This window comes from Gadus macrocephalus, chromosome 20 (assembly GCF_031168955.1).
Source record: "Gadus macrocephalus chromosome 20, ASM3116895v1".
Lineage (NCBI taxonomy): Eukaryota > Metazoa > Chordata > Actinopteri > Gadiformes > Gadidae > Gadus > Gadus macrocephalus.
The window spans coordinates 23,260,951-23,286,706 of record NC_082401.1 but is presented as its reverse complement, the minus strand read 5'-3'; the positions used below and the strand labels follow the sequence as shown (position 1 = coordinate 23,286,706).

General features: G+C 48.3%; 1 protein-coding gene across 2 annotated transcripts; it reads right to left on the bottom strand.

Annotated features, from left to right (window-relative positions):
• Nucleotides 1–25,309, bottom strand: ankrd44 (ankyrin repeat domain 44). Of its 2 annotated transcripts, none has more exons than XM_060039223.1 (28): nucleotides 24,744–25,309; nucleotides 20,215–20,298; nucleotides 18,973–19,051; nucleotides 18,574–18,644; nucleotides 17,712–17,912; nucleotides 17,127–17,214; nucleotides 16,241–16,383; nucleotides 15,625–15,837; nucleotides 14,774–14,852; nucleotides 14,444–14,558; nucleotides 14,260–14,342; nucleotides 12,528–12,591; nucleotides 12,185–12,253; nucleotides 10,858–10,998; nucleotides 10,212–10,277; nucleotides 9,501–9,612; nucleotides 8,254–8,325; nucleotides 7,248–7,449; nucleotides 6,966–7,053; nucleotides 6,682–6,799; nucleotides 6,183–6,405; nucleotides 5,517–5,604; nucleotides 5,214–5,297; nucleotides 4,968–5,113; nucleotides 4,740–4,822; nucleotides 4,285–4,367; nucleotides 3,412–3,503; nucleotides 1–2,937 (listed from the first exon to the last, which is right to left on the bottom strand). In XM_060039223.1, exons 1-28 carry the CDS (start codon nucleotides 24,768–24,770, stop codon nucleotides 2,648–2,650), a joined length of 3,204 nt encoding a protein of 1,067 aa, XP_059895206.1. In that variant the 5' UTR covers nucleotides 24,771–25,309; the 3' UTR covers nucleotides 1–2,647. The 2 variants fall into 2 exon arrangements, with proteins under 2 accessions (XP_059895206.1, XP_059895207.1); XM_060039224.1 differs by having other exon boundaries at nucleotides 2,663–2,840; nucleotides 24,744–25,306.
• Between the last annotated feature and the right edge of the window lie 447 nt (nucleotides 25,310–25,756).

Genomic DNA, 25,756 nt, shown 5'->3' with positions numbered 1-25,756 from the left:
TAAGTTAAAACAAACCTCTCATTTTTTTTATTTTTGTACACTTCATATAAAACAAAGGGTAGCTGACAAACAGCATTCTCACTGCATCAGGAATCGCAATCCTGCATCAGCAATCTTACTGCAATAGGAACTTGTGTAGAGAAAACAAAGCAAAACATCGGACACACACTCACACAAACACACCCACGACCACTCAAGACGGTGATTGTCGTGACCGGTGAAGCCCATCCTCTAGATGTGACAGACCATTCGGTTCTCAGTCCAACAGTGGCGGAGGACCGGTGATCTTGTGTTGCGTGTTCCCTGTGGAGGCAGACTTAAGACCCCCCCCCTGCTGAGGGGAGGCAGGCTGATGCTGAATTACACACTTGTATCATCTCTCTCGCTTTCTGAATTTATATTGTGTGGAGGATTGGGGTCTGGGAATAAAGTCGTCCCATTTTCTTTCACCGATGGAGATCCGTGCACGACGCAATATACAAAAGAAATAAAATAACTAATTATTCTCTGCATATTCACACACACACACACACACACACACACACACACACACACACACACACACACACACACACACACACACACACACACACACACACACACACACACACACACACACACCTCATCAAAGCCTTGTAGATGTGCAGAGCGGTCCCGCGATGAGGGATGACCACCTCTTGCCCTTGACCCTTTGCAACTGAAAGTAACCTCTCACGTATGAAAAAGCATCCCATTCAGAAAATGACATCAGCATTCGGCCCCGGTGGACATTCTACAAAATAAGAACAGAGACACACAAGGCACTGGACAGGTGCAACACACTGGCACATAGCTGGTAGACCAAAGGTAAGACAGGGGAGGGAAAAGTGATGGGGGGGGGGTCCTGTGCTATATATTGACCAAGTAAGTGCTGGCAGTGTTTGTACCATTGGTGTATTCGTCAATAAATATTCAGCTGAACAATTGTTTTGGGGAATTGCTAAAATGGACCCAAAATAGCTTTTGTTTAAGAAGGAATTCTCAGCTAAAAATGTACATAAGAAAATGGAACAATGGCTGATGATGGCCACCTAAGATATACTGAAGCAGTGGGACGAGGAGGAAGTTCAGTGTGGGACAATCAACAATGCAGAATCAGATCGAGGTCCCAAGAGCTTTCTATATATATATATATATATATATATATATATACACATATATATATATATATAAAAAAAAAAAGTGTACAGATTTGGCTGTGCACATTAAGATAAACATCCCCCCGTTAACACTGCAAAAAATGTCCCCGCAAACCCTTGTGTTTATCAATACATGGCATACCCTGGTTTCTGTTACAGAGCCAACAGCCCACATGTCCCAGTATGGACACTTGCTTTTAAAAAAGGACATAAAAACAACATAAGGACCAAACTCCTCACATCTGGGCCTAAAGCCGCCCAAAAACCTCTAAATATCATTTGTGCTTGTTTTGGGTTAACATTTCCATTGACAGGTTTTCAAACTCTACGTACCTCTTTGTCAATTGCAAGGAGCCTCAAGCATTAATTAAATAATTCTGCATACAAGTCGAAGTTTAAATCATCAACCTAACACCCACCACACAGACACACACTTACAGACACACACACACACACACACACACACACACACACACACACAAAGGTGGAAGTTACACGTCTTTTTCGGTTTGCAGCTTGTTACAAAATGGCTTCTTTTTACTTTGCTTAGTTTCTCTACGGACAGACGGGTGTCTGAGGCAGGTCTCGTGAGGACTGAAGTACCACGGTCAGTTTGGATTTCAGGCACCGTGGGAGAGAAGAACAAGAACAAGAGCAACCACACGAGCATGCAACACCACCCGCTCCACCCCCACCCCCACCTCAACCCATCACAGGAGGGGCTTCAAATCAAAATGAGCTCTGACGTAATCAAAAGGTTGTGATGTGAGCATCCCGCGTCCGGCCGTAGACCATCCCCTCTGGGGCTTTAGCGCACCGACCCTGATGGATGTCAGCTGGTGGAGAACACGCATGGAGGCTGTTGTCTCTTACTCAACGGCTCCACTGAAGATGCTGCGTCACGTCCCCGCCAGTGCCGCGTTACTTGCCGTGAGTTATCTAATTTCCTTACACACAACATCATTCTTCGGTGAAACGGGGGAGTTTGCGCGAGCCTTTCGCCGTCGGGCGTTGAACCTAGTTATCTTTTCGTTTGGACACAGCCAAACTACGGAGGACTTCGGGAGGGCCTTCCATTCATTATCACGCCAGCGTTTCCCATCCAAATGACGAGTCGACGGCGCGCTGCCGGACGTGGCACCGACGGCTCCAGGGGGAGCCGCGACGGGCTGACCGTGTCCCTGTAGGGTGCGTGTGGAGCGCGGTCCTTCGAGTGCTGAACCGTTACGGGGGACGTGCAGCGCCTGGGACGGCCCTCGCTGTGCGGGGACTTGCATGTGGTACGCAGAGAGGAAACGCTGGCGGTGCGGCTGTGTCTAGAGTTAGGTGAACCCTTTGAGGTAGGAGGGCCGAGAGTGCAGGCTGGTGTGCTCCGGGACACACAAGACGGGGGACGAGACGGGGAGGCGGTCGGGTGGCAGGGCGGGGTAAAGGGAGGGATCGAAGCGGTCCTTTTGGGACAGGGGGTGTCAAAAGGTCTCGGAGTCTTCCGAGTCGTTCTCGGTGGTCCCCTCACTGGATGGCCCCGAGGGGTTCCTGGGGCTGCGGGGGGCCCGGGGGCCCGCGGTGACGGCGGCCCCAGAGGGGCCCCCCGCAGGGGCCTTGCCCGCGTGCTGGGGGGGCAGCTGCCTCAGGAGAGAGCCTGGGGAAGGAGCTCCGGAGCTGCAAGGGGAGCAGAAAGGCATCATGGTAGCCAGAATGAGAGCCAGACAGTCGGCAACCTCCCGGCTGGGAGCGCAAGCCAGAGCGGGGGTCAGACCTGGGGAGAGAGAGGCACAGACAGACAGAGAGAGAGCGACAGACAGAAAGAGGGACAGACAGCAAAGGGGAGGGAGACAGACAGCAAAAGAGGGAGACAGACAGGGGTGGGGGGAGAAAGATGCAGAAAGAATATAAGGAGGGGGGGGGGGACAAACAGGGGATGAAGCAGCATTCTATTAATATGAAGCAGGCAAGCGCCATACAGAGGAGCATAAAACGACTGCAGATGCTAATGCTTACAACGCTGCTAAGCACATGATATGCTATACAGAATATGCAACTAGCACTGGAGCGCAGGTAAAACAGGCAACAAGACAGGGCCCGCGGCGCACACAGAACATCACAGCAGCTTTACGTTGCTCCACTCGCTTTCCACAATAAAAGTTCTTTCATCGTAATAGTCCGTCACCACAGAGTGACGACCGACCTTCACCGCGCGGCAGAATCTACCGACCGGGGTCACGTGACCTACCATTCTCGTCCACCGTCTGGACGCTGGCGCCCCGTGTCAGCAGCTCCTGCACCGCCTGCTTCAGCCCGCTGCGGGCAGCCAGGTGCAGGGGTCTGTCAGAGAGACCACATGGAGGTTCACACACACACGTTAGGAGGAGCTCAACCTGATTGAAGCTCAACACACACACACACACACACACACACACACACACACACACACACACACACACACACACACACACACACACACACACACACACACACACACACACACACATACACATACACATACACATACACACACACACACACACACACACAAGGAGCTCCACTTGATGCTCAGCCTCCTCTCGTTGGCCTCCACCCCGACCAGATGCTCCCCTCTGGCTATTAGTCATTCATCCACAGTGACTTCAGTGAATGTCGCTAAAGGCTACGATACGCTAATTGTTTCGGTTTGAGATGTGCCCTGAAACCCATTCTGTCATGTAGCTAGCTTCACGGCTACAGGGACGTAGGTTAGGCTGACTCAGACAGCAGCACTGGTTGAGGGTGGGCAGGGTGTAGGGTGAGGGAGGAGGAGGCTGTTTTCCCTTTTTTTGTTAGACTGGAGATAGTTTGAAATTGCAAATCTTGGACATTGTGTGTTTACGAAGCGGGTACAGGTTCAGTATCTCACCAGAGTTCAAGGCAAACAGGATTACTTTAGGGCCTATTTGCTACTATTTAGGGCATATTTGCAATGTATTAACATATATTGACTCATTGCAGTGACACAACCTGTTGGGACACCCAAGTGAATGACTGTAAATCCAAAGGCTCATTCTCAAATTGTGTTAAAAATATAGCCACATCCTTTTACTCTGCACAATAAAACATCTAAGACACTCACGTTTGCAGCGCTGCATTCGTGGCGTTGATGAGAGCTGCGTTGGACAGTTTCTCCAGGATCAACAAGACGCAGTCCTGCTTTCCCTGTACAGAGAGAGGGGCAGGTACATGAAACAGTAACGGTTACACATTGAATATTCCATTGACCATTTGAAAAGAAAAAAAAGGTAGTTCAATTCCCTAAGGAACTATGACACTGGTGACCCATTTCAGATGGATAAAGGAATAAGCTATGAGCAACTGGCAAAAAAGTACGAGAGGGTGTTAGGGAAATCGTCCCTTACCTAACCCTTACCCTTTCTTACGGCGATACAGCCTATTTTGTTATTTTCACTTAGCGTCGCTATGGGTAAAAACCATAGCGACTGTGAGAATACAACCAGCAGGGGGAGCCGTTTCACCTCACTGTTGGAATTAATACAGGCTTGAGTGGATCCCCGCCTAGTGGAAACTTACGTTACTGCAGGCCAGGTGAAGGGCCGTGTTGCTGTCTTTATCCGTCAGACTCAGGTTGGCCTCAGTGCTGGTCAACAGCACCTCTGGAGATGAGCAAAATAAGTTAATCAGAGCCATGACAAGAATAAACTATACATACATGGCCACATCATCAAAAAGACAAACAAAGACACATGGGCTCTGGCGAGGTAATCGGCAGAGCAAACAATGCATCATTCCAGTCTTTACCAAGCACGCCGACTCTGCCCTTCTCCGCCGCCATCATCAGGGCCGTGCGGCCCGATTGGTCGACGGCATCGACTGGTGCATCATGGGAGAGGAGCAGCTGGACACAGTCCACGTGACCCGAGAAGGCCGCTGCATGGAGGGGGGTTCTGCCGGAGGGAAAGAGAGGGAGAAGGTGGAGGGAGGAGGAGATTTAAATAGCAGCGCATCACCAGTATACTTCCTGGATCCTGTGTGGTGCTAGCGTACCTGTCCTTGGCGTCTTTACAGCTGGTGATGTCCGACCCCATGGCCTCCAGCAGCAGGGAGGCACAGGGCTCGTGGTCGTTCACCCTGAGCACACAAAGTAACAATGATTCGGTGTGATCCCCCCCTGCTGCCGACTCTCAGCCTTCTGCTGGTTACCTCTGCTGAGCGCTGATAGGTCAGACTGTCGGACCGGTCCGATGGACCAGTCACTTCGCTCAGGGAGCCATACTGCTAAAACGCTTTTCAAACAGCAGCATGTGCGGCGTTAACGTCTTTGAGATGTAAGGTAGAGGGACCACGTACACAGCGCAATGCAGGGGGGTGAAGGGGTTCCCGTCGATGCAGCGGCACCCTTTCTGCTCCAGCAGGACCTCCACGCAGCCCTCATGACCTGCACGGGGGACAGAGGAACCCGCGTTTTAAGGATAAAAACAACATGGATGTCACAAGGATAATTAGAAGATGCTAGTCTATCATGCCCCTCTGAAGTGAAAGTGATAGACAATCGGATCTAAAAGTGTAGTTAATATATCACAATACCGTGTCAAGAAAATGTCAAAAAAGATATCGTTAGACTCATAGCACGATATCCTTTGTCGTATTTTGGCCAAATTGGGATATCTAAACTAACTCGCTGCTGATTCACTGTGCCTCATTGGCTCTATCCTAAGCCAGAGCCAATATGGAATTTAAAACAGCCAGAGTGCTTTTTACATTCCATAATCTCTATCTACCTCAGTCATCCATTTGACTTAGGTTACTGCTAAATACGCTGCTATTTGGACTGCTAAATACACCATGAACCTCAAAATACGACTAAGGCAATTGCTAAGCTCTGAGGCGAACGATATTAATGTACGTCTCAGAGTCAGTTAATAAAGCCTCCGGGGGGGGGGTTAGGGTTAGGGTTAGGGTTAGGGTTAGGGTTAGGGTTAGGGTTAGGGGGGGGGGGGGGGGGGGGGGGCGTACCGTAGTAGCAGGCCCAGTGCAGGGGCGTGTAGCCCGACCGGTCCTGCAGCGGGGGCAGGGAGGGGGGGTCCGAGCACGCGATGCCCAGCAGCTCGCTCAGCCAGGAGGCGTGGCCCCGGGCCGCCGCCAGGTGGATGGCTGTGCGGCCGCGCGCGTCGCCTAGCAACACGGAGGCCTCCTGCTCCAGCAGACACTGGATGCACTCCTCCTGACCGCACAGCAGCTGAGGGGGGGGGGGGGGGGAGCAAGGGAGGGTAAAAGGAGAAGAGTTGGAATGGGAGCGGTGTGACAGGGCACCACAAGCACTGCACTATAAGGCTCTGTTCTAATGATTGACTGCTCATGTTGCCGTTATCTTCTTATTTAGGGGTTTTGATTGACTGCTGACTAGACAGGCTTCACAGGAAGTGGCCCGACATACTGGGGGATTGACTTAAAAGAAATGGGATCAGGTTGATCGACTTTTTCGGACACAACACATGCGCACACAAGTGTTTACCCCGAGGTGCAGGGCCGTGAGGCCATGGTTGTCGGCCATGTTGGCGTTGGCCTCTCTCTCCAGCAGCAGAGACACCGCGTCCACGTGACCCCCGGCCACGGCCAGCATCAGAGGACTCCTGGAGAGAGAGAGAGAGAGAGAGAGAGAGAGAGAGAGAGAGAGAGAGAGAGAGAGAGAGAGAGAGAGAGAGAGAGAGAGAGAGAGTAGGAGTTGGCGGCTGAGGAGGGTTGAGCAGCATGAGGAGGAGGAGGAGGAGACAGTGTGGCAGGAGGAGGAAGACTCACTGGCCCTGGGAGTCAGCGGCGTCCACCAGGTCCGCACTGTCGGGGTCGTCCAGCAGGAGGCGCACGCACGTGGTGTGACCATTCATCACTACCAGAGAAAAAGAAACCCCGGAGGAAAGCTTGTGTGAGCAATATAGGAGTCGTGGGAGGATCATTAGAATGAAAACTTTATAGAGGAAAAAAACAAACACAGAACGAAAGCAACAACGATTGGAAACCGGCGTACGAGAGAGAGCCTTACACCCGTCAATGTAAATATAAATCACAACAAGTGAGCCCTACCGGCCAGGTGGACGGCCGAACGGCCGTACTGGGTGTCCACGGCGTGCGGCGACGCCCCCTGGCTGAGCAGCGTGTGGACGCAGTCCGTGTGTCCCCGGAGCGAGGCCAGCGCCAGGGGCGTCCGGCCGGCCTCGTCGCCCTGGTCCACCTCCCGCGCCCCCTGCAGCAGGACCTCCAGCGCCTGGGCATGGCCGTGGTAGGCCTGGAAACAGGGGGGGGGGGGGGTCGATACACTTATAACCCCACCGGAGTAGACACTCACATACATAAATGAGCTATAGAGCATGACAGCTGAGAGAACCCATCTGGGAGCAGAAACGACAGAAAGACACAGGGAGGCACAGTCCTGTTTAAAACACTGATTAGCTCCTGTACTTCAGACGTCTAGCAATCAGGATTTAACAGTTTCATTGGGATTATTGTCCCTAGCACCGGCATCAACATAATGGTCCAAAACAGAAATACATGGAGAATAATGCTGCTAGGAAAGGGTTAAGTGTGATTGCATCGCTTCTGTCGGAAGGTTCAGAGCACAGCATGGATAGAGAGAGAGGAAGCATCATGGGCTGATGAAACAGGAGAAAGGAGGAAGCGGTGTGCGTGCGATAAAGAGGTATGTTAAGACCGGTTCCTATCACTGGCGGGATGACTTGAAATAGAGGAATTAAAGAAAGCGCGGATCGGCACGCTTGTCTTGCTGGACTCGTTTTCATTCAAACGATAAATTAGAAAAAACTCAAGGCTCCTGAGGTTGGTCACAGGCAGTTTAACTTTTAGTAGTTTGTTGCACATGACACACACATGCACGCACACACCCAGATGCACGGGCACGCATGCAAAGACACACACACACACGCCGATAAAACACAAACAAAACGTGTGTGTGTGTGTGTGTGTGTGTGTGTGTGTGTGTGTGTGTGTGTGTGTGTGTGTGTGTGTGTGTGTGTGTGTGTGTGTGTGTGTGTGTGTGTGTGTGTGTGTGTGTGTGTGTGTGTGTGTGACTTACAGCAAGGTGCAGAGGGCTCCTGGCACTGGGGGAATCTGGCTCTTCTTGGTGGCTCTCGCCCCTATCCAGCAACTTCAAAATAGGAGTACCAAAAAAAAAGAAACACAAACTTGAAAGCTTCACCACGTATCTGACTAAATCCTCAATAAACATTTTAGATTGAATTCATATGGCAGGCCGAAGAATGTGTTAAGACCTAATCATCTGTTATGAATGTGCTATATTTTGGTTGTTTAACCATTTATATTATAAATGTTAAGTATTTCATTCTGTTTCCCTCAAAACCCATGGAAACGGACAACAACACCCTGCAATGTCATTTCCATGTGTTGAATAAATTGCCTGGAGATATCCCATAATGAATAAATTTCCTGCCACATGGCCCTCAGTAGGCGCATAGAACATCATCACGTGGTGTTTGCTGTGTGTCAGTGCAACAAGGTGTGTGTTTGTGTATGCTTGTGTGTGTGTGTGTGTGTGTGTGTGTGTGTGTGTGTGTGTGTGTGTGTGTGTGTGTGTGTGTGTGTGTGTGTGTGTGTGTGTGTGTGTGTGTGTGTGTGTGTGTGTGTGTGTATTTGTGTATATGTGTGTGTGTGTGTGTGTGTGTGTGTGTGTGTGAGTAAATGTTTCCTTTAATATTTTCAACAGTCTGAGCAAACACACAAACCACCTGAGAATGACGTGGAGCCCTGTGAGCAACATCTGACGTGGTGACAGAAAGAACAGCGAATGACGTTCATTGACTGTCTAACTAAACAAACCTGACCGCATCATATTATCGCCTGGACAGTGTTGGGCACATGGCTTTATCGATAGTTAATTCGTCATCTGTCCCTCACTGAATAGACTTCAGTTGGATGGTGAGGCTACGTTACAAAATAGTATCAAATAAACAGTTATTAGGTTATTTGATCTCCAGTTCAACCCATGTGTTCCACCTTAACTCTGAGAGGAAGAACAAATGGGGAAAAGGTCAGCGTATTTTTTTGGACGCTGCGGATATTTGCTGCGCAAGGGACACTTGGTTTAGTGTGCGATTGCACATGCACACAGTTTAGAGGAAACACTGTGCGTGTTTTGTGTGTGTTTTGTGAGTGTGTTTGTGTGTGTGTAAACTGTGTGTGTGTATGCTTGGGTGCGTTTGTGTGCGTGGGCTTGTTTTGTTTGTGTGTTATCTGCGTGTGTGTATGTGTTTGCACGCTTGCCTGTGCATGTGTGTGCATGTGTGTGTCATGTGTGTGACTGACCAGCTCCAGACAGTGTCTGTGTCCGTATGCAGCGGCATAGTGCACAGCGCTGTAGCCCTGCTTGTCTTTGAGGCTGGCTGTCGCTCCACTCTGCAACAGGAACTCTAAACATCTGCACACAACACCCCACAACACATGTGAGCACAACAAACAGTAGGGCGCACCACACAAAGACACACCAATATTAATACCACAAAGAGCAGGCAGCCCACACACACACACACACACTGAAAAACCTGCACAATTCTCGCCACAAGAGTAAATAAAAACATAAAAGGTAGTTGTCTATTTAAAAAAGACCTTGTTTGGTTGCCAACATTTCTCCTACTGCCTACACTGCTCTGGACATACGCACATTACCCTAACAGCAAAAATGTATGAGCATTTGCTGTTCTAGCTCATGCACATGCTACTCTGTATAGCTATCTCCATAGCAACCGTCCCCCAGACATGTTCTGTACTGAACCTTGTTACCCCAAAATTGTATTGAACGACTCCACACAGGTTAAGAGTGCATGTTCTCCGACCATACTGTGGGGGGCAGTGTGGCGCGGGCAGTGCACAGCAAGAACTAAAACCCCAGCCCAACTCTGAATTATAGAGAATCACGCAGGCTGGGGCAGCCATGGGAAATCAGCTCAACAGACAATGGACAGCAGAGTCTAATGAAGTGAGGCACGATGGTGGTATCTTAAAGGACACGAGACTCACTGCGCCGCCTCCTTCTCCCTCTCCGCCTGGACGCCATCGCTCTCCGGCTCCAGGTTCTGCCGTCGTCTGGAGAGGAGCGGGAGAAGCAGAGGGATGGAAGGTGAGACGGACAGAGGGAGGGAGGTTAGACAAGAGGCCAGGCAATGAAGCACATAAGTCAAATAGCGAGGACATACATATTCTAACTGGACGTCAGGTCTCTGAAGTCAGGATAAATAGGGAGGCTTTTATATTTATACCCCGCTTACCCTGCTAAGTCACGTGTCAAGTCAGAACATGTGGTCGAACAGTTTGATTTTATGTTTGACACAAAAAAATAGATAAAAGTCCCTCACTCTTTCCAGTGCAGTCTGAATGCTCCTTATTAGGTTTGTTTGTTGCCCATTTCTGGTGCAGTAACAGGACCAACTTGCGGATTTTCCACCAGCTTTGTATCATTACAATGTGGTTAGAATGGGCACTGTTTTAGAATTTTTACGTTAAATGAACGGGGGGGATCCGGCTGCAGACTGTTGAGATATGTAAACATCTTTAATTTGCGTATACTACCGACATTTTTGTGATATAAATTTGGTTGACAATCTGCAATGTATTCCTCTAAGCACGGTCAAAGCTGTGTGTGTGTGCGAGTGCTTCTCCCGCTCACCTCCTGTCCAGGTCGGACGCCGCGGCGTAGTGCAAGGCCGAGCGCCCCCATTGGTCGGTGGCGTTGATGCAGATCCCGCACGCCACCAGGGTCTCCAGGCATTGGTAGTGCCGGCTGGCTGCCGCGTAGTGGAGGGATGTTCTGGGAGAGGGAGAGGGGGGGAGAGAGAGAGAGGGGGGAGAGAGAGAGAGGGGGGAGGGAGAGGGAGAGAGGGGGAGGGAGAGGGAGAGAGAGAGGGAGAGGGGAGGGGAGAGAGAGAGAGGGGGGGAGAGGGGGAGGGGGAGGGAGAGGGAGAGAGAGAGAGGGGGGGAGAGAGAGAGAGGGGGGGAGAGAGAGAGAGAGGGGGAGGGAGAGGGAGAGGGGGAGGGAGAGGGAGAGAGAGAGGGAGAGGGGAGGGGAGAGAGAGAGAGGGGGGGAGAGGGGGAGGGGGAGGGAGAGGGAGAGAGAGATGGAGAGGGAGAGGGGAGGGGAGAGAGAGAGAGGGGGAGGGAGAGGGAGAGAGAGATGGAGAGGGGGAGGGAGAGAGAGAGGGAGAGGGAGAGGGGAGGGGAGAGAGAGAGAGGGGGAGGGAGAGGGAGAGGGAGAGGGAGAGGGGAGGGGAGAGAGAGAGAGGGGGAGGGAGAGGGAGAGAGAGGGGGGGAGAGGGAGAGAGAGAGGGAGAGGGGAGGGGAGAGAGAGAGAGGGGGAGGGAGAGGGAGAGAGAGATGGGATAGGGGGAGAGACAGATATGGGTTAGGGAGGGCAGAGCAGAATTCAGATTTCAAGCATATTTGCATACATGCTCAATGTCACGCGTAAGCACGACACATACTCTTGCACACACACACACACACACACACACACACACACACACACACACACACACACACACACACACACACACACACACACACACACACACCATCTGGTATAGTCTAATACACTTTATTTTCATTCAAGATGCATTCATATGCTTCTTATGCATCAACATTATTTTTTTGCATGTGGACATGCAGACCTCCAATAGCATGTTTGCATTCCAATAAAGTGACACCAGACTGTTATTGTCAATACCAACAACTAGCCTTTTTGGTTACTGTATCTCAATGAAGAATAAAATATAACAATTTAAAACAGACAATTAAGAAGAAAAACATTGGAGCCCAAGAAACCCAAAGTCAAGTAGTCAGATATGATGGTCTATGCATCGTAACCATTGTATTTTCTGTGTTTCGTGACACAATTAAAATAAAATGATTGAGGAAGCCATTTCTTCTGTTTAATGACGGTAACCAGTAAAAGACATACATCTATGGGGATTCAAACCCATGACAGAAAGAGCACCAACCTGCCACACTTGTCCCTGCGGTTGTGGTCCCCCCCGCTGCTCAGCACCAGCTTCACACACTCCACATTGCTGCACGGGGGAACACGCACAGAGAGAAGGTCAGAGAGGACTCACACACAGCTGACATGATTCACACATCCTACCCAGAGAGGTAAATGGCAGCCAAACAGGAGCAGCTCCCTCCCAGCCTGACATTGATGCACTCTTTGTAATTCATTCCTCAACAGGATGCTAATACACTAGCATGGGAGTCTCTGTGTGTGTGTGTGTGTGTGTGTGTGTGTGTGTGTGTGTGTGTGTGTGTGTGTGTGTGTGTGTGTGTGTGTGTGTGTGGTGTACACACCCTCCCGCGGCGGCGGCGTGCAGGCAGGTCCTCCCGAGGCTGTCGGGGGTGTCTATCTCGAAGCCTGCAGACAAGAATAAGGCGATCAACATCAACCCTGACCTCCGACCTGCAGAGGGCAGCACTACGAAACCCCTCCCCCCCAATCGACCCACCCCAAAAGAACATACACACTACAGACACGAAAATAAAACAGATGAAGAAGAAAAGCAGGGTTGACACTATACAGTCACAGAGAATAGAGAGACACGCACACACACAGCTGGTGAGTGAGTGAAAGAGAGTGAAAGAGACGAAAAGGGGGAGAGTGAGAAGGGGGAGAGAGGAGGAAAGAGGGAAGGGGGAGAGAGGGAAGGGGGGGAATGAAAAAGAGAGATAGAGGGGGTGAGAGAAAGAAGGGGGGGATGGAGAGGGAGAGAGAAGGGAGAGAGCGAGAGAGAGAGAGAGGATGGTAGAAAGACAAGTGATAGCATGGTTGGGGGGGGGGGGTTTAACACAACATGACCATGTTAGGTGAGAGCGTGCACAGGAGAGCAGTGTGTACTACCCATCAGGGGAGCTCAGAGTCCCAGACAGAGAGAGAGCACAAGCCCTGAGCAACGGGTATTGACACACGATAACCCGACAACAAGATACAGAGAACCAGTGGCTGAGGGACAGGCAGACACCGCGTTGACGGAGTTGAGCGGGAGGCGGGAGAGGCGTACAGACGGCTGCAACATTCAAAGCACTAGGAAACTTAGTCACGTCGTTGTTTATTTCAGCAAGGAGAGAGGTCTGCACATCGTCCTGTGGATCAATACATGTGACCGGCTCCCATTCCTGACCGGTCTAAGATCATTTATACATGTTTCACTTGGGCCACCACCTGTAGAATAATTGATGAAGATCCTCGCACTCAGAAGCTTAAGTAGCACTTCTATTGGTCTTGATTGAGGGAGATTTCTCTGATTCTTACATCCATGTATATCACACTCCCGACACACCTGCACTACTAGCTTGGATGTGCGCGTTTCTACAATTCAAGCCACCTCCTGTATCAAACAACAGGCAGGGATCAGTGAAATCTCTTTGGATGCCCCCCCAATGGTATAAACATCGGATTTCCTTGTCAAATTGGGAATTGGGATGAAGAGGACAGGATTGCGTGTGGGGAGGACACGGAGCACATAAGTGATAAGTAACCCCCCCCCCACCTCACTGGGGCTTTGTACTGCTCTGGAGGAGTGTGACTCCAATCTGGCCCGGGCTGAATGCCTGCGCTTGTCCAGGAATCAACCGCAGAGAGGAGACCAAACCACGAGGGGTCCAGTTTCCATGCTCTGCAGTGAGGAAATTACTCTCATATTTGCCAGAGAGCCCTCGTTGAAACTCAGTATCCTGTACGTCTCACACATTCGTACTACAACAATCACATGACCATCGGTTGGACAGCGACGCAAGATTCCTGACCGTTCCCATCATTATGAAACACCTTATGTTATGTTTTTTGCGTTATGATTATTTTTTGCATTTTTTTTGCTTCTCTCATGAAGATTTAGACAGGGGGAAAGAGGGAGGGGAGGACCTACAGCAAAGAACCACGGGCAGGAATCAAACCCGGGTCGTGGCGTTGAGGAATGAGCCCTGCGTTATGCTTCTTTAACGAAGAAAAAAAGTTCAACGTTTGTGGAATATTTCCTGTCAGGGTCCACGGGGCAAGGGTTCATGGGTAATGTAGTTTCTTTGGTACCTGAGGACAGCAGCTTCCGACAGCAGTCCGAGTGGGCGTTCAGGGCCGCCATGTGGAGGGGGAACATTCCATGGACCCCCCGCCTGCACACATATCGGACGGAGAGGAAAGGTCATCAATGAGAGAGCGTTGGAGGGACAGGATTTTAAAATGCGTGTTTGGAGGAGGGAAACCCATCGCCCACCGCGTGCAGTCGGCTCCACTGGTAATCAGCGTGTTGATGAGCAGCTCATGACCGTAGCGGGCGGCGATGTGCAGAGGGGTGTTGCCGTCCTTGTCCACGCAGTCGATTTCCCCGCCTGGAGTGGAAGAAACCCCAGGGAGGTTAGAGGCCCGGAAAGACTCACAACAATTAAGAACATTGCAACCAGGACAGCCTCCAAAAAGTATCTATAGATATATATATATATATATATTATTTTTTTGGTCATTATTAGATTGGTATTGTACTTAATATATAATCTGAATTGTATTTTTAATAGCTTCTTTATTTTATTGAATAAAGACAAGTCACCATTCTGGATGAGGGTCTGGGAGCGTGTGAAACGCCCGTGCACGGCCGTCATGTGCAGAGGGCTCTTCCCATCCCGACTCTGTCAGAGGAAACAAAAGAGGGAACGTTCCGACTTAAAGGGATGACATTGATGCGTCACACACATGGATGACGTCGACACAAAGCAGCCACAACATGACTCAAAAGGAAGAAACTCGTGGCCTCAATTTAGGAGCTCTTAACATTCCACCATGTTTCCAGCCGCCACTTCCCCTCTTGAATCAATACAAAGTCTCAAAGTGTGCAGATGCATTAGAGCATTAAAAAAGGGGCACAACAATAGTGCAGGGTATGTAAGGCCTATCAATACTGTCCATATGGAAAGCATTGTTAAGGAACACTGCTTCAAATTTGATATTTTGTATAGAAATATATTATTATACACTCTAACCATTTACATTATTTAGTCAAGAGCTAGCGTTTTACCTTTACGCCTGCATGCATTGAGGTAAGCAAACATATGTAAAATGGAAAAATCCGATCCTGTAACTTATCTACAATAACTATCATTAGATTCATTAATCATTTGATGACAAACAACAAAGCGTGTCATTGATGGGTATTGAGACAGTTGAAATTGAAACAGTAGCACGCACGCACTCACGCACGCACGCACGCACACACACACGCACACACAAACACAAGGACTCCTGACAGAAACTCTGAGGAAGAAGGGATCCCTATTACTTGATAATTAAGGAGGAGTGAGGGGTACAGGTCTGCTATAAAATGTGTCCTTCCGGTGAGGCCTTTTGAGCCTGTCACTGTGATTAAGAGCAGAACCAGTAACACTCGATCCACGAGCTCAGTACCTGGACATTGACGTCGGCCCCGTTGTTGACCAGGAACTCCAGGCAGAGGGCGCCGTGCGTGGAGGCGGCAGCGAAGTGCAGCGGCGTGAAGCCCTTGTTGTTGGACTGGCCCACGTTGGCGCCGTAGTCGATGAGCTCGCTGACGACGGCGTCCTGTCCGTTGAAGCACGCCACGTGCAGCGCCGTGTTCCCGAATGCGTTGGACTCGTCTATCTGCGGGCGACGTTCGTTTTAGACGGCAAACAAAAAATAGGCATTGTGCAAAATAAACCCAGAATGTTTTCTGAGATGCCTTTTGGCGAGATGGTTTGCATGGATATCATAGAAGTAAAACAAAAATGTTTTTCTGTTTAATTGTGTTTCTTATTTGGAAAGTTGAGGATGGATAACCGGCTGAAACAACCGTACCAAACGAGTAACAATGTAGTAGAATTATTTTATTTCAAGTCAAGGGTACAGAATTGTGTACAAGTGTGTGTGTGTCTGTGTGTGTGTGTCTGTGTGTGTCTCTGTGTGTGTGTGTGTGTGTGTGTGTGTGTGTGTGTGTGTGTGTGTGTGTGTGTGTGTGTGTGTGTGTGTGTGTGTGTGTGTGTGTGTGTGTGTGTGTGTGTCCTACCTCTACGGCGAGGTTGAGCAGGTGTCGGACCACAGCGATCTGGCCGCTGGAGGCAGCTGTGTGCAGAGGGGTGTAGCCCCGCTTGTCCTTGCAGCCCACCTCTGCCCCCTGACTCACCAGCAGACACACCACGTCAAGGTGGCCTGATGAAGTCCCACACACACACACACACACACACTTATTTAACGTAATAACCTAACTGGAGACAGCATGACAACCAACAACCAACAGGCCCTGAAGATAATGCCACGGCATTAGGGCTGGCTGTTTCTGCAGAACGTCTATGAACTGACAACAATATGCCCTGCTTGTAGCATCCTGAAGGGCAAGCAGGTAATGCGAGACGAGATGGTGGATGGCAGATTGTGTTTCAAACTTAATTTGGAAACTTTGGAATGCAAGTCGGAAATAAACCACAGTACTCAAGAACTTGATGACATAGCCATCTTTACACTGTTTTAAAGAAAGTCCTGCACAAATTCTCTCACTTTATGGAGAGCCAGTTTTACATCCAGCCTCGAGCCAAGCCACTCGAAGCTGCTCACTCTCACACACACAGACATATCTTCATGGAAATAGCATGCGTTTTTCAAATTGTTCATCGGACAGAAACAGGCATTTCCAGTCTGTCCCATTCATCTTTACACCTTACTCCAAATGAATTGAATATCACGTTGTGCTCACTCAGCTCTTTCTGACACCCCTCCTCCTACCGAGGCAACATGAGATGGAGGCGCTGGGTGAGTCACAGTTGTTTTGAAATAACAGGCTGAATCTGGCCTATTAGATGACTCGGCCAGCGATCGATTGTGCATAAAAGCCGCCCTTCCTGGAAAGGAGCGCGCCATGAGCGGATGGGACGAATACAGTTTCAATCTCTTCTTACCCATGAAAGCGGCCCAGTGCAGTGCCCGACCGTCCTTCTTATCGAAGGCATTAATGTTGGCTCCTTTGGCGATGAGCAGGTTCACCATCTGACACATAGCACAGACGACGAGGGGAGAGGGATGAGTCAGGAATGAATCGGTTTGTTTTGTTTGCAGTGCGTTTGTCTCCATCCCCATGTACATTTATATGAATGGGAATATTTCGCTTGTGTCACTCAAAGTGTAGGCGTGTGGTGGGGGCGGAAGCACATCTTATTTATAGGATTGAAAGGATTTATTCAAACCTTCCAAATCTAGGTAGACGTGCCACTTTCTAAACAGGCTTGGGGACAGAATCAAAGGAGGATAACCGTGCACAGAAATCATGTATGTGCCCACACTAAGACAAGCACAGACACACACACACACACACAAACACACACACCGTCAATCCATCAGTATGAGAGGGATTTAAAAAAACAACAATGCTGACAACAAGGAGGAAGTCGAACACGGCGAAAACAAAGGTCCCAAGCAGGAAGCCGACTGGGAGAACGCTGAGCGTGCGGGAAGTGCTTCCAGCGGAGCGGGGACTCGGCCCGTACCTCGGTGTGGCCGTTGAGGGCGGCGTGGTGCAGCGCCGTGCGCCCGCCGCGGTCCGACACGTTGACGCTGCTCAGCAGGGGCACGATGACCTCGGCGCAGCGCAGCGCGTTGTTGGCCGCCGCCACGTGCAGCGGCGTCTGCCAGTTCTTGTCGCGCGCGTTCACGTCCGCAGAGTGGCGGATGAGCACGCGCACCGCCTCCTAGAGGGGGAGGGGACCGAGGGGGGGGGGGACAAGGGGTGAGGGAGAGGGTGAGTGAGACAAACAGAAGGCGAGAGAGAGGATCACATGCTGTGTGTGTGCGTGTGTGTGTGTGTGTGTGTGTGTGTGTGTGTGTGTGTGTTGGTATTGTTGTGGTTGTAATGTTTGTTTGGTTAACATTCTAGCCAGAGATGACTCCATCCATGCAGTTAGATTTATTTATAGTTTACGATCAGTCATACAGTTCTGACGATTCTTTGTTCTGTGTGATTCCAGGAAACATCATTAAGGTGAGTCTGCTCCAACTATGATTCAAAGCCATACAAACTACATGAGTCACACTTAAACATTCTGATCAACTGTGTGTGTGTATTTGGAGTGTGCCATTTGTGTGTGGTCTGTCTATGTCTGAGTGTATATGCGGTCACATGTGTGCGTGCTCCATTTGTGTGGCTGTGTGTATGTGTGTGTTTGTGCGTGGACCGTTTGTGTGTGTGTGTGTGTGTGTATGTGCGTGGACCGTTTGTGTGTGTGTGTGTGTGTGTGTGTGTGTGTGTGTGTGTGTGTGTGTGTGTGTGTGTGTGTGTGTGTGTGTGTGTGTGTGTGTGTGTGTGTGTGTGTGTGTGTGTGTGTGTGTGTGTGTGTGTGTGTGTGTGTCTACCTCACTACGAGAGGCCACAGCGCGGTGGAGGGGAGTGAGCCACATGTTGTCTTTGGCGTTGACCCGGGCCCCTGGCGAGGAAGAGGAGAGGGATGAAGAACACATGGAACCACAATCGTGTGAAGTACCAGACACAAGCGGTGGGATCCACAGCCAGAGTAAATCTGTGCTCAATGAATTGAAAAAGACAATCTTATCACAGATAGAGGACTGCAGAGAGAGACATCTGGTGATATAAAACAAGGAAATAATAAACATGGAGGAAGCGACAACCATGTTCTGGATTCAGGAGCAGGCAAGGGGCCGTGCACATGAAACAGAAACACTTAGAAAAGAGAGACGAGAGAGAGACAGAAGGAGAGAAGGGACGGACAGACGACGGCTGTATTCTTAGTGTACCAGAGAGGATGAGGAGCTCTGTGATCTCGGCATCGCCAAGGAAGGCTGCGGCGTGCAGCGGCGTACGCTTCTCGGCATCCTGGCAGAGGGAAACAACAGTCCATTAGTCAGGGTCTATTATTCATAAGCGCTGCATGGGGGCTGTGCGGGCAGATCTGTCAGGCCTCCTGTCTGGATGGTTCGGCAACCTTCTCTTCCTTGGGATGAATGCCGAATTTTATCGTTTTTAGTTTTTTTGTTGCTATAGTAAGAAACGGTTGTAAGACACACAGGATTTAAACATAAAAAACATTGAAGCGAGAGGCCCCTATTCCTACTGTGTACATGCTTTATTCTCTGCATTGGACACAGTGACCTCCAGCCCAGGCATTCTCATCTCGCGAGGGGACGGCTGAGAGGAGATGCTTCCGGTTTGGGTTTGTAGGCGAGGGAGGGCGGGTCTAATGGAACATTTAAAGCAGATGTTCGTCGAGGGATGGGAAGCAGCGGCAATGGCTTCAATGGAGAAACAAAATGGATTTCACATATGTACATATACTGTACATATATTCTTCTTTGGTTTAACTATTTCATTATTTGTTTCTCTCTTTTTAATCTTATCTTGTACAATTAAAAAAAAAAAATATATATATATATATATTTCACGCAAACACACACACACACACACACACACAGTGCACCCCCCCCCCCCCTCAATGTCCATCTGATAGGACAAGCCAAAAATAGCTCTCTCAACCAACAGCCATTCAAAATGGACATTGACAAGCTCCTCATTGTACTACGATGGCCAGAGCCCAGTCCCAGGAGAATAAACACAGGCCACAAGGATGGCCGCCCCCCTCTGACTTCCTGTGTGTGTGTGTGTGTGTGTGTGTGTGTGTGTGTGTGTGTGTGTGTGTGTGTGTGTGTGTGTGTGTGTGTGTGTGTGTGTGTGTGTGTGTGTGTGTGTGTGTGTGTGTGTGTGTGTGTCAAAATAAATAAACAGCAGCCCTGGACTTGGGCCAATAACGTAGGCCCGGAACCGTGACCCCCGCCGCGACCCCTCCATGGCCGCTTCACACAGGAAGTGAAGGGCCGGGGAGCCGGAGTCAAAGAGCTGATCTCTGACGCTCCCATCCAGCAGCTACAACAAACCTAGCAGTGTCCTTTACCCAATAAAGCCAATAAGTCAAAGACAACATTTCCAATTCAGAGTCTTGTACATTGGAAAGCGAGGGTGTACTAAAGGCGTTGGGGTCTCACCAGAGCATTGATGTCTTCAGACTTGTAGATGAGGGTTCGGATCTCCTCGGGATCTCCATTGAAGATAGCCTGGATGAGCGGAGGCTGGATGGGCGGATTAGAAAAAATAATGAAACGCCAAGCTCAGATGAGAAATATCTTTGAACAACAGTGTTTCTTTGTGTACAGCAGGGATGGGCAACTTTCATGATAAAGAGGGCCACATTTTTCATCATAACCATGAGAGGGCTATATGACTGCGCACTTCAACTAAACGTAAGCTCAGAGAAGCTACACAATTTTGAATTTGGTAGATATCATTTCCTGTATTCTGGTGCATTTTGGGAATGGCCACTACCTAAAAAATCGTCCAGAATCATAACCTATGTACGGTATGTTAATTGAACCAACATACATTAATTTCATGTCTTCCATGCTCAGAGAGCCACATGAATGGTTAGTATTTTGATCAGTGCAAAGGGCTCACATACATCATCATTCAATGATGTCACAAAACTGAAAAGCAGTGGCCCAACATTAAGTGCAACAACTCAATGAACTCAAACCCAACAAGCATGATATTCATTCATGTTGTAGTAGTTGTAGTGGCGAAAGTGGAAATCTTTCATGACTGATATCGTTTCTAAGCAAACTAGGTATGGGTTTGCCTTTGAATTCTATGAACAGATACTCTGCTTCTCATCTTTCTTGACCAAATTTTCTGTAACTCGATAATTTTATTTATTAATTTTTTATTATGTGCGGGCCTCACTGAGTGATGAAGCGGGCCGTGTGCGGACCTCGGGCCGCAGGTTGCTCATCCCTGGTGTACAGGTTCAACGAGGCTAGGGGAGAGCTAACCGCCCACTCTGAGGTAATGAACGTATTAAGGCTAAATCTTGACGCTACATATGAGGTGGTGATCACGTCTACAATAGAACTACAGCATTGTACCGCATAGTAGGGCTGAACGATTTGGGGAAATAGTGTAATTGCGATTGTTTCGACCAATATTGCGATTCAGAATACGATTTTTCTTTTTAAAGTTCCTTATGTTCTGAATTATTCACTAAACAAGCAATAAATCATTCTATAGTATGACCAACACAACATTGGAAGCAGTCAACATGTAAACTGCTCCTATAGGCCAGACCTATGTGTTGAGATGAATTGATATTATAAAATCTTTATTTAACCATTGAATTGTAAAAGAAAAAGAAATATGAATCTTACTGATCTCCAGTCAGTAACAGTAAAATAAATCGCAGCCTTTTGCTAATCATTCAGCCGTACCGCATAGTACCACCCACTGGCGTTTGTTAGACTGCGGCCTCGGCAATCGGGAAAAGAAAATGCATCGCTATGAGGATTTGAAATCCACCGTCACAGTTTCAACGATGCTTTGTCATTCGCACAAAACAGACAGAAAGGCAAGCAATACAAAGAGTAAGTGTTGATAAACATAGAGGAGCTACAAAATGTTGTCATGATAACAACATTGTCCTTGCCACTTGTTATAGAAGAATGAGAACAATAGCAGAACTACAACTGAACTTATTTCTAGCACAAAATGTTATAGCTGATCCCTTAAACAAAAGCAGCATTGAAAGGGAGGAGCCAAATGATCCATTTACTAAGCAGAGGTCATGCCTCTACAGAGGCCCATATCTTCCTCAACCCAGACCCAACATCTAAGGTAAATAGAGGCGGTAGATAAACAAACATGTTTCCACGCTATCTGTGTCATTCAGCATTCCCTGTAAAAGGTCAGCTCACTGAGAAAGCCCAGTGGGAGGTATGTGGACTCGAAATGCCTTCGACATCCACCGTCTAACATATGGGGAGACGCCCTTGTCTCTCTACTCAAAAAGGTAGGCCACACATTTATACAGCTATAGCACCGCCCGAGGTGAATTAAAACAGTCAAGACAGAATTAACTAAAATATGTGGGTATTCCGCTCTGTGTAAACCAACTGTGTGATACTCTTTCCCTAATGACATCTGGATCAATGGGTTTCAACCATAAGAATAGAGGTGCAGCAAACAAAGATAACCATTTGGATTCGGTGCTGATAAATCAGTTTCTGAAGAAGTAGGCTCAGTTCTGCTTCCTGTGTGTTTCAGTCACATCTAGCCACACTTCCTGTTGCACAGTCTCTTCTCAGAAGAGCCAGAGAAAGAGAGCGAGAGAGAGAGAGCGGAACCAAAGCGTAAATGTTTCACTCCTATTTGAAAAAAAACCGGCCTCAAAAAAAACCTCTTCCTCATTTGACTCATTTGAATGTTCATACCATGTCAAGACTGTGTTATTAAGTTTATCAAATGTACTGCAATAGGAAGACAAAATGTTTCACGTAGCCTGGACCATCTCCGCTTGCTCCCCATCTATATATGATCATATGTTGTGCTTCAGTCCCCCTCCCCAACCTGCTCTCACAGCCACACATTTTAACTGGATATTAACGTTGCTCACGGAACGCAGGGACCAGAAATAGCCCAATGTGGGTATTACAGAGAATCACTGGACCTATGCAACTGTGTTCCTGTCCTCCTTGTGCTCTGTTCTACTGGAGGGATAGTCAGGATTAGGTTGCAGTGTCGAGGTGGTGCATCACGGGACTTGATAGGGAGCGCAGGGCTGCTCTCTGAAAACAACCCCCAGGTTCTAGGGAGACATTTGGGATGAGGGCTGGAGAACTGAAGACCCGCCGGGAGTGGATGAATTTGAGGTGTTGGTGTTGGAGAGGCCGGGGTGCAGTGGTCCTAATGAGAACATTCCCTTAAACCCACATCACCAGCACACTTACAAGCTATCTAAAGACTTCTCAAACACAGGAGCTCATTGTTGCAGCATGAACGAACGCACACGCACACACACATTTTGTCAGGGATGAAACACCACACACACACAAGCTCATTGGCTCCATACAAATAAGGCAGACCTTCTGCTCCAGAGATCAAACCAGTAAATCATTTATTTGTCGCTTAACCTCAATAATGACTCATTGTCCTTAGAAAACACAATTTCTGTCACTAGTTGCTGTATCTTCCCAAATAATCATATTGAGATCCACTGTGTGCTACTGACTCATGGTTATTCAATGTGAGGTGAAAAACAGTTAGAGCTCCTCAATCTGTTTAGGAGCCACCCCCAATACTGATAGCCATCATTCAGAGAGCATTCAATCACTATTGTTCAATTGATTGGAAAAGTGTAGAATTTTATATCCAAACCGCTCTTGTGATGGCATGTTTAAGATGAACCCCCATTCAGTAGGCAGCACATCTTACACTGGCAACAATATTGTTTTTAAAAAATCCTACATTTGAATGGGTAGCAACAGAAACAGTAAACAAAGTAACTCAAAGTAAGTAGGTTTTACAAAGAAACAAAAGGCATTGATTTACGTTAAATAAAAGCCTATGTTAGAATATAAAGAGTTAAGACATTATATGTGCACTATAATAGATTATTGTTCTACTCTCTTTGAGTCACTGAACAAATGTGTGTAAAGCACCAAATTAAAACTACTTAGAGTTTAGTAGCTGGACATTTTTGTGTACTTGTGAAACAAACACATGATTGAAGACTGTCTAGCTAACCCCTTCTGTCACTGTCAAATGTCAAATGTGAAACCTCCCTCACCCAACCATCTCACCGATGACTCCATATTTAGGTATGATTGTCATGTGGGTGAAAGCATACTGCACACATAATCATGTGTTCTGCTTTCTTCGGAGTAGGCCATACACTGCACCCCGTGGTGCTGAGATATACATCTAGCAGCCTACATCTTGTCTAGAAATAACAGGAAGTTCCACATCTTCCTGGCCCATGAGCTCTTGGAGACCATCGGGCTGTCATCATCAAATAACGTTATAGTCCTAACTGTTTAACGTTATTATCTGATTCGATGACTATAACAATGAAGGCATTCCTAGACTGAATTATAATGACAGAACACGTTGAACATCCAGCATTATAAAATGGTATTTGGCTGTAGTAAATCAACACCAGATCCCTCATAATGTAACCATAGAGGCGTCTGGGAATCATTTACATAGCTCCAACACACACACACACACACACACACACACACACACACACACACACACACACACACACACACACACACACACACACACACACACACACACACACACAGCATTGTAAATTGGCTACAGAGCTACGTTGTAGAATTGTGCTGTTGGGGATTCTGGAGATTATTTTGCAGGCAGGAAGTGTTCTTGTTATGCGCCCTGATTACAATGATGAAACAGCGGAGATGGACCCCAAAACGCATCACCGACGCAGCGCTACATCTATGGGTTGCCCACTGGTGATCACAGATTTGCGACAACGGTTGTCATATTTATTACACAGCTATTAATATTAATAGATACTGTAGAGTCGTATACGTATTCGATCATGTTAAATGTAAAAGTGTGTTGCGATCATATTATCACACATCACACGCGTTAATAACACATACAGTGTAGCTTGTTGGCTATGTCTAGTGCAAAGCTAGGCTAAAGCTAGCAGGTCTACCTGGTCGGCGAGTTTGAGGACAGCCATGTCTCGGTCAGCTTGGACTGCACATCCACTCTTCAAGATCACAAGACCATGTAGTGTGCAAGGCTGCGATTCGATGCCTGATTTCCTGTATGATACTCTTACGGTGTTTCAGGCGTGTAGATCAGGCAACTTGTGTCACACGCCTCTCTATGGGCAGCTCATAAAGGCCGGGAGAGCAGTAGGGCCATAGCCCGCTCCACTAACGCTATCTACGGCGATGGGAAGCTGGAGGGAGCCGCTGATAACTGGGCTGAGCTCGGAGGGAGGCGGGGAAGGAGGAACGGCTCTTCCGACTGATGTAAACAATCCACATTTATGGCGGTTGCAAAGTAGCTCTTCGTTTTTCCAAACCATACACCAGTACCACTTCCCCCTCTACGCAGAACCGGAAAAAACTATTTCCACGCTACGAAAGAAGTGGAGTGAACTCAATTGAGCACACATTGCACAGGAAGTGCATGTTCCTCTCCTCCTCTCAGATGCAGAATTGAAAGAGTGTGTGGTGCCCGCTGCATCGATGAACAAGCTTCGCGTTGCTGCCACCCATCGGAGAAACTAAAACCGGGTCAAAGCAATGCACATGTATTCAGAAGATAACCCACTGAGCGGCATTCCCCAGATCTGATCGGATTCTTCAGCAGGAGCATAATCTTTTCCTTATCCGTTATCGAAATACCTCATTTACATAGCAACATATACGTCTTTGCAATGATTTTAAGAAAGTATTTTGACACATTAGGACACATCCTCATATTGACTCAATACATATGTAAAATAAATGACTAAAACACATTAATAAAGGGAAGGAAACTGTCCCACACAAACAAAATTACACATCCGTCCGGGGGAGATTTGACCATATTTAACCACAGGTTTTGGAATCTAGAACACATTTATGTTAATAACATGCTTGAATAAGCACACGAGCAGAGAATCCCATGCATGGGTGGCAGCTGCTAGGAGAATATCTGGGTCGAAGCATGTTG

What these genes read in the sequence shown, in the direction of transcription:
- ankrd44 (XM_060039223.1), bottom strand. Translation starts at nt 24,770, where the DNA reads ATGGCTGTCCTCAAACTCGCCGACCAG. An exon ending in GCACTGGGCCGCTTTCATGG is followed by an intron (nt 16,384 to 17,126) that starts GTAAGAAGAGAT and finishes GGACTTCATCAG; the next exon opens with GCCACCTTGACGTGGTGTGT. An exon ending in TCGGAAGCTGCTGTCCTCAG is followed by an intron (nt 12,592 to 14,259) that starts GTACCAAAGAAA and finishes TCTTGTCTGCAG; the next exon opens with GCTTCGAGATAGACACCCCC.